This window comes from Colobus angolensis, unplaced genomic scaffold (genome assembly GCF_000951035.1).
Source record: "Colobus angolensis palliatus isolate OR3802 unplaced genomic scaffold, Cang.pa_1.0 Scaffold502, whole genome shotgun sequence".
NCBI lineage: Eukaryota > Metazoa > Chordata > Mammalia > Primates > Cercopithecidae > Colobus > Colobus angolensis.
Genome location: NW_012118511.1, coordinates 324873 through 333780, shown reverse-complemented (window position 1 = coordinate 333780; position 8908 = coordinate 324873). Strand labels below are relative to the sequence as shown.

Below are 8908 nucleotides of genomic sequence, written 5' to 3'. Positions count from 1 at the left end.
AACCCGGGAGGCGGAGCTTGCAGTGAGCTGAGATCCGGTCACAGCACTCCAGCCTGGGTGACAGAGCGAGACTCCGTCTCAAAAAAAAAGGAAAAAAAAAAACCTGTTGCGAAAGAGCTACCTTGTGCCTCCCTCAGAGACCACACTGCCCTGCCAGCTCCTGGAGAGAAGCAGAGTGTGCAGCCTTGGCATCTCGTACCTTTCCGTGGGGCGCTGATTGTCCTGGCTGCCCACTGTGCAAACCCTGAAATGTTTTTGGTCCATTTAGCAGTGGCTTCCAAGGCAGGCACACTGCACCATGGTCTAGGCCACAAGCAGGGACCAGCAAACGTTTCCCATGCAGGGCTGGCAGTGAATATGTGAGACTTCGCAGCCACATGCAGTCGCTGTCACAGATTCTTCCCCTGCCCTTTAAAAGTATAGAAACCACTCTTAGCTGTCAGGCCCTAAAGAACAGGCAGGCACAAGGAGGCTTTATGGAGGTGCCCAGTAAACACCAGCTGGGAGGGTGTGTGTCTGGGCACCTGGGCTTTACCGTCACATGTGAACCTTCGTGTGTACATGAGTGTGCACGTGTTCCCCTGCACATGTGGGTGCCTGCATCACCCGTGTGCACGTGTCTCAGTGGTGGCTCACGGGTGTCGTCGTCGTCACCATTGCCTGCTGACGGGCAGTCGGGGCCGGCAGCCCTACTGGCACGGTGCTGGCCCTCCTGCTCCTCTCTGAGTTAACGGCTGCCTCTTTCTCCTGGACAGGGATGGGATCCCTCCCTACAGGATCCGTAAGCAGCACCGCAGGGAGATGCAGGAGAGCGTGCAGGTCAACGGGCGGGTGCCCCTACCTCACATTCCCGTAAGTACTGGTTCTGCGGCCCTCAGCCCATCATCCTCCCTGCTCAGCGTGGGCCTGGTGAACTGGTGTGCGGGAAAGGCACTTGCCAGACTTCCCACGAGCCGGGCTTACCTCTAGGCATAAGCGTGTGATCCCAGAAGCATCTGTACGTGGCCAGTCCCTGAGGGCGGCCGGGGACATCAAGTCTCAGGCAGCATTTAGGGCCCAGAGGGAGCTGTTCATTCAAGAGGGCCCCCAAGCCCCGAGGCCACAGCCTCCCCGCTGGTAGGAAGTGTCTTGCCTTGTGAAGTTGGGTGCTTCCCCTCAAGGGGAGAACTCGGAGCCTTTCTCATGATCAGAGCCCAGACCTGGCCCCTGCACAGCGCTTGGGGAGAACTTGGTGTTTTTGTGGCTGAACGAGGGTCACCTCTGGGTGAATGTCTTGATTTTAAAGCTGCCTCGGCTTTCGCTGTTGGATAGAATAATGGTGCCTTTGCCCAGTCTCGGGCATGGGGGCTTGGCTGGGCGTCAGGTCACAGAGCTGAGTGCCGGCTGGAGCCCAGCACAGCCTGACTCTGTCTCCAGAGCACTCCTGTGTTGATGAACAGATTAATGATCTGTCCTTATTTTGATGGGTTGACTGAACAGGAAGGATGTTTATGGGAAGATGAGAAAAGCGGTGGGTTTTTTTGGGGTTTTTTTGTTTTTTTTTTTTGAGATGGGAGTTTTGCTCTCACTGTAAGCTCTGCCTCCTGGGTTCAGGTCATTCTCCTGCCTTAACCTCCCAGGTAGCTGGGACTACAGGTGCCTGCCACCACACCTGGCTGCTTTTTTTGTAATTTTAGTAGAGATGGGGTTTCATCGTATTAGCCAGGGTGATCTCAATCTCCTGACCTCGTGATCCGCCCATCTTGGCCTCCCAAAGGGCTGGGATTACAGGCGTGAGCCACCGCACCCAGTCTCAGCTGTGGGTTGTTCTCAACCCACTGTTAGCCGCGGTGTCTGAAGGTGAACCATGTGAACATCTGAGTGTCTGTGCAGGGAAGTAGGCATTTTGGGAGCACTGACAACATTGACATTGAAATCTTGGTCAGGATTTCTTAGCCTTTTAGCTTTTCTGCAGACATCAGTTTCCAAGTCAGGAATTTCTTTATGGTTGAAAAGAAAGGATGTAGCCAGGCGCGGTGGCTCAAGCCTGTAATCCCAGCACTTTGGGAGGCTGAGACGGGCGGATCACGAGGTCAGGAGATTGAAACCATCCTGGCTAAACCCCGTCTCTACTAAAAATACAAAAAAATTAGCCGGGCGAGGTGGCGGGCGTCTGTAGTCCCAGCTACTCAGGAGGCTGAGGCAGGAGAATGGCGGGAACCCGGGAGGTGGAGCTTGCAGTGAGCTGAGATCCCGCCACTGCACTCCAGCCTGGGGGTAGAGCGAGACTCTGTCTCAAAAAAAAAAAAAAAAAAGAAAAGAAAGGATGTTGGTTTGTTCTCACTTCTGAGAAGATGCCAGCCAAACCCTTGACTCAGGTTTGGCTAAAACTAGGCGCTCATGGTGTCTACTTAACAAAAAGCGGATGACATTGTAGGCCATGTGTGGGTGCGTGCGTGTGTGCGTGTGCTCTGGAGGATCTGGGGCCCTGCCTGCCAGGCACGGCCCAAAGCTGTGATGAGGTCACAGCCCAAGTCGCGGGCTCCTGCACAGCCACCGGCCTCTGATTTTCAAGTCACAGTTCCCAAACGTCCAGAACCCGCAGAGCCGCCCTGATGAAGGAGGCCCAAGAGACAAGACAGCTGAGCGACCACAGGCCCAGGCCAGCCCTGTGTGCGCCTGAGGATGGGGCTTGAGTGGGCTGAGGCCTGTGGAAGGCTTCTGTCCACCGGGGCGCCTCGATTTTGGGGTGCTGGTCAGAGTCTTCATGAGTAGAAAGTGCACGCCACGGACTCTGGCTGAGGGGGCATCAGGCAGACAACCTCCCCTTGGAAGGGTCAGGAAGGACAAAAGCTGAGGAGTGCGCTGGTGCCTCGAACGTGGACCTGGAAAGACCTCTCAGGATGCAACACAGAGAAAAGAGGAGGCCGATGGCGAGTCCCTGGTGTCATCAGAACCTTCCAGAACCGAGGGAAGCACAGAGCCCTCAGGTCCTGGAGGGTCACAGTTGAGTCACCGGGAAGATGAAGCCATCAGAGGCGACAGGCACAGTCAGGAGCAGGCCCTGCCACATGCCGCACTACCAGAGGGCCCTTGTGTGGTGGGGTTGGGGCCACCGGGCATTTCTGTGTTAACGGCCTGCAGCAAACGACCTCATCAGAGGCTCTGTAGGAACCTGGATCAAGTCCATGTGGCCTGTCAGGCAGGGCTGTGGTTGGAACCTTCGGTGGTTGGTCCCTCAGCCAGAGACCCAAGTGAGAAACGCACATCACGAGCACAGCTGCCGGGGGCCTGCTCCCTGCTGCTACTGGGAAATTGGACCTGAGGATGGTGGGGAGCCGAGGCGGGGAGGCCCAGAAAGCCGTTGGGCTAGCAGGACGTGCCGTGGCTGCACCGCCCTCTTCTGCTCTGTTGAGGGCCTTGCGATGCTGTTTCTCTGGTGGGTCCATGGCTCTGCAGCAGGGACAGCAGGATGGGAACAGCTTAGATGCTCATAGGAGCAGAGCCCTGTTGTGGCTGCACCCATGGATGCCCAGGCTGCATGCCCTGTGTGAGACTTTTTTTTTTTTCTTTTTTTTTTGAGACAGAGTCTCACTCTTTCGCCCAGGCTGGAGTGCAGTGGCACGATGTCAGCTCACTGCAAGCTCCGCCTCCCGGGTTTACACCATTCTCCTGCCTCAGCCTCCTGAGTAGCTGGGACTACAGGCGGCCGCCACCTTGCCCGGCTAGTTTTTTGTATTTTTAGTAGAGACGGGGTTTCACCGTGTTAGCCAGGATGGTCTCGATCTCCTGACCTCGTGATCCGCCCGTCTCGGCCTCCCAAAGTGCTGGAGTTACAGGCTTGAGCCACCGCGCCTGGCCCGTGTGAGACTTTTTAACACCTGACCATGAGAGGTGGAGCAGGTTCATCCCGAAACCCCCTCCACCAGCTGTCCGTGGAAAAATTGTCTTTCACGAAGCTGGTCCCTGGTGCCAGAAGGTTGGGGGCGTGGCTTCACCGCGTCTGGTCCCGGAATCCCTGATGGTCTTTGGCCTTTGTCATTACTTGGAAGTTTCACGTTTTCATTTACTTGGTTTTTTCCTTTATGGTATTTTTTTCTGTTCCTCCAAAGCTGGAGAGGTTGCCATTCTCTGTAAATGTGATGACTCTGACAGTTTTGCTGTTCTCAGAACTGTGGTGACGCAGCCTGCAGGGCCACCTGGAGTCTTTTTATGGAACTCGCGTGGCGGCCTGAGTGCTCCTCTTGGCCCCTCAGCTGTGCTGCTCTCTGGAGTCTTATTTTTTATTTTTGTTTTATTTATTTATTTATTTTTTGAGACGGGGTCTCCCTCTGTCGCCCAGGCTGGAGTGCAGTGGTGTGATGTCCGCTCACTGCAAGCTCCGCCTCCCGGGTTTATGCGATTCTCCTGCCTCAGCCTCCCGAGTAGCTGGGACTACAGGCGCCCGCCACCTCGCCCAGCTAATGTTTTTGTATTTTTAGTAGAGACGGGGTTTCAACGTGTTAGCCAGGATGGTCTCGATCTCCTGACCTCGTGATCCACCCGCCTCGGCCTCCCAAAGTGTTGGGATTACAGGCGTGAGCCACCGCACCCGGCCCCCCTTGGAGTCTTTTTATGGAGCTCGCGTGGCGGCCTGAGCACTCCTCTTGGCCCCTCAGCCGTGCTGCTCTCTGGGCCTGACGATGGGCTTTTCGTCCTGCTCTTCGTATCTGTGGTGCTGACTATTCAGACCATGAGTGCTCCTGTCTGTGCCTCTGGCTATCTGCAGACACAGCAACCCTGCAGTGCTGGCAGCTCCCCGTCCTGTGTGTGCCACTGCCGCGTCTCCGCCTCGCCCAGCACTGGGCACGGAAAAGCCAGCGTGGCCCCCCAGCCACCCAGCCTCCGCCCCGGCTGCAGCGGGAAAGGGTGACTTGTTAGTTCCTTGCCATCTGTATGGATGCCCTGCTGTCCACACATCTGGACACACCGGCCCATGTCCCTGCTGGTGCCAGCCCCAGCCTTCCTCATCATCTTCTAGAAGCACTGGATATTCATCCTTGGCTCCGGGACAGACCCCTTCCCGACAGTGGGCACAGCCCAGACTCCAGCAGTGACTTCTCCCGGCTCTGAGACATCACACCGTGCCCTGGGCGTGCCCTTGGCCCCTTTGCACTCCCATGTTCCCTGAAGTGAAGCCTGTGGCTCCAGGGCCAGCCTCCCTCTGAGCCCCATCTACTATGGAGCATCTGAGCCCGGAGGAGGCCCTTTCTGTAGCTTCCGTGTCCCATCTCACCCCATCCATCTGAGGGTTAGGTGCTGTTTCTACTCTCATTGTGTAGATGAGAAACTGGGGTGCGCAGAGCCAGGACTGCACCAGAGCCCATGGCGGAAGGGCAGGAAGGCCACACACACGGTGGGTCCCACCTCCCGGCTGCCACCCTGCTCGCAGTCACAGGGGAGCTGTCCCTGGCTCCGTCCCTCCACGGCTTAGACACTGGTGGCCTGGATTTTAAAGCATGGTTTGCTGTGAAGGATGTTATTGGAGCCGCTGGCAAAATTGGAATAAGATCTGCCACATGTTACTGTATCAGGGTTAGTTTTTTTAACCATCCATATTTGTACTGTGGTTAGGTATGAGAGTGACCTTGCTTTTGTTAAATACACCCTTAACTGGTTCAGAGCAGTGAGCATGCCTGTATGTGTGTGCGCCTCTGTGTGTGCGCCGGTGTGTGGGCGTGTGTGTGTGCCTGTGTATGTGTGTGTGCCTGGGCGTGTGCCTGCCCATGTGTGGGCGTGTGTGTGCGCCTGCCGGTGCAAGGATGATAAAGTACTTATGGCAGAATGTCAGCCCTTGGGGAATCTGGGTGAAGGTGGACAGGAATTCCTTGTTCTATTTTTGCAGCTGTTTTGAAGTTTGAAATTTAAAATGAAGTACCCTCAAAAGTTACACAGGGCCAGGCGTGGTGGCTCACACCTGTAATCCAGTGCCTTGGGAGGCCAAGGTCGGGGGAGTTCGAGGCCAGCCTGGGAAGCAAGACCCCCGTCTCTATTTTTTTTAAAAGCTGTATGGTGCATTACTGTAAAATACATTGCAGATATATTGTTGTTGTTATTATTATTTTGAGACGGGGTCTCACTCTCTCACCCGGGCTGCAGGGCAGTGGCGTGATCTCGGCTCACTGCAGCCTTGATCTCCCAGGGCTTGAGCGATCCTCCTACCTCAGCCTCCCAAGTAGTCGGGACCACAGGTGCCACCACACCTGGCTAATTAAAAAAAAATTTTCTTTTGTAGAGATGAGGTCTCACTTTGTTGGCCAGGCTGGTCTCTAATTTCCGACCTCAAGTAATCTGCTCACCTCTACTTCCCAAAATGCTGTGACTACAGGCGTGAGCCTATATCTTCTTTTTTTTTTTTTTTTTTGAGACAGAGTCTCGCTCAGTCGCCCAGGCTGGAGTGCAGTGGCGCGATCTCGGCTCACTGCAAGCTCCGCCTCCCGGTTTCACACCATTCTTCTGCCTCAGCCTCCCAAGTAGCTGGGGCCATAGGCGCCCACCACCACGCCTGGCTAATTTTTTTTGCATTTTTAGTAGAGACGGGGTTTCACCATGTTAGCCAGGATGGTCTCTATCTCCTGACCTCGTGATCCGCCCGCCTCGGCCTCCCAAAGTGGTGAGATTACAGGTGTGAGCCACCACTCCCGGCCGAGCCTATATATTCTATATATATTCTTTACTGTAATGTAAAGAATGGCCTTTACATTCTTTTTAAAAAGGAAAGCCTGCCTTACCCAGACCTCCCCTGTCCTCCAAATCCTGTGTGTCCTTCCCTGCCCTGGGGCCTCGGGGGTCTTCTGCGCACACCCGCTGCGGGCGTCTCCTCGAGTGTTTCTCTGAAGCGGATGGGGAGCGCTGGCTGTGCGTCCTGAAGCTGCCCTGCTCAGGCCTCTTGATCTGATAGTGGGGAGATGCTGGAAAGAAGCAGCCCTGTCTGCTGGGTCCATGGGGGAATGATGGACAGACTAGCCGGACATGAAAAGGCGGGCCGTGAGGAAGTTGATTCCCAACTGAAAGGAGGAAAAAGTAAACTCTTGCTTTAAAATACAACAAAGGCCGGGCCTGGTGGCTCACACCTGTAATCCCGACACTTTGGGAGGCTGAGGCAGGCGGATCACCTGAGGTCAGGAGTTGGCGACCAGCCTGGCCAACATGAGGAAACCTCATCCCTACTAAGAATACAAAAATTAGCCAGGCATGGTGGCGGGCACCTGTAGTCTCAGCTACTTGGGAGACTGAGGCAGGAGAATCGCTTGAACCCGGGAAGCAGAGGTTGCAGTGAGCTGAGATCGTGCCATTGCACTCCAGCCTAGGCGACAGAGTGAGACTTCATCTCAAAAAAATAAAAAAATAAAATAAAATACAACAGAGCTAGCACACGCTCTTTCCCTTCACAAAGAAATGTTTTGGCAGTGACCTTTCAACCCCCACGCCTCACAGTCCTCTCCCTCGCAGCGCACGTACCGGGTGCCGAAGGAGGTCCGTGTGGAACCTCAGAAGTTCGCTGAGGAGCTCATCCACCGCCTGGAGGCCGTGCAGCGCACACGGGAGGCCGAGGAGAAGCTGGAGGAGCGGCTGAAGCGCGTGCGCATGGTGAGTGGGCCTCGGTGGTGTCCTGCTCTTCTCTCACAGCGGGGATGTCCTGATGTTCAGGACAGCTTTGGGCCCGATTCCTTGTGGGGATGTCCAGGGCTGGCCGAGGCCTGCTGACCCATGAGGCCTCCCTGCTGGATCCCCCATGCCCCTTTCTCTGCAGCCGAGCCCCGGCTCAGGATGGGATGTCCAGCGGCCCCGTCCCACCCTCAGAGGCCCAGAGACACACCTTGGTCACCCGCACTGAAGGGGCCGGGGGTGACACAGCGGCCGGCTGTACCTGGTCCTTCGTGGGTAGCAGGGCCACAAGCTGAGGCCGCAGCAGGTGATCTCAACTTCTTCACCCCATGAGGCCGCCAAGTGGGAGGAGCATGTGCAGAGCAGGAAGGGCTAGTGGCATTTTTTCTACATGCGCTCGGGCTGCGAGGCCTGAGAAGTTCCACCACCTCCTGGTCACTCTTGGTTCCTTGAGGGCCATGGTGCACGGGCTTCTAGGCACTTGTGTTGTGGGACTCTTTGCTTAGCTCAGCTAAAGACAGGTCCCTTTCACATGGCCACGAAAAATTAGGCTCACAGACAGTTTGAAGGGTGAGAAGGACAGAGTTTATTGGGTGAAAAGGTAAAAAGGGAAACAGGCAGGCACGGTGGCTCACACCTGTAATCCCAACACTCTGGGAGGCTGAGGCGGGCGGATCACCCGAGGTCAGGAGTTCCAAACCAGCCTGGCCAACATGGCGAAACACCATCTCTAATGAAAAATATAAAAATTAGCTGGGTGTGGTGGCAGGCGCCTGTAATCCCAACTACTCAGGAGGCTGAGGCTGGAGAATCGCTTGAACCTGGGAGGTGGAGGCTTGTGTGCCGAGATTGAGCCACTGTACTCCAGCCTGGGTGACAAGAGTGAAACTCTACCTCAAAAAAGAAACTTCCCACAGAGCCGGAGTTCTGCCAGTGTGCTTCCTGCCTGGCAAATTGAATCCCAGGTTCCACCCAGGAAGAGGCGGGGCCGGGCTCCTCCCCGCTGCAAATGGCGCAGACTTCTGTGGCTCCGCCCCAGTGTGCGCTCCTCGCAGTGTGCAGGCCGCCTGGGGTTTCTCTGGAGACCCCTTCGTACCTGGATGTCTCACTTGCGGAGCTGCCCTTGTGGGCTGGGCAGGCAGTGCACACCGGTGACCCCAACACTACGGGGGGGCCAAGGCGAGTGAAGCACTTGAGCCCAGGAGTTTGAACCCAGCCTGGGCAACGTGGCAAATTCCTGTCTCTAGAAAAAATTTCAGAATTAGCCGGGCACAGTAGCACA

The 8908-nt window shown here is 55.9% G+C and overlaps 1 protein-coding gene across 1 annotated transcript in view; it reads left to right on the top strand.

The window, feature by feature from the left end:
• AXIN1 (axin 1) overlaps window positions 1-8908 on the top strand; it is a 74027-nt gene that overhangs the window by 47036 nt on the left and 18083 nt on the right. The window contains exons 3-4 of the mRNA XM_011960082.1: window positions 756-852; window positions 7471-7608. Of these exons, the coding sequence (XP_011815472.1) occupies window positions 756-852; window positions 7471-7608 (235 nt within the window). The remainder of the gene's footprint in view (window positions 1-755; window positions 853-7470; window positions 7609-8908) is intronic.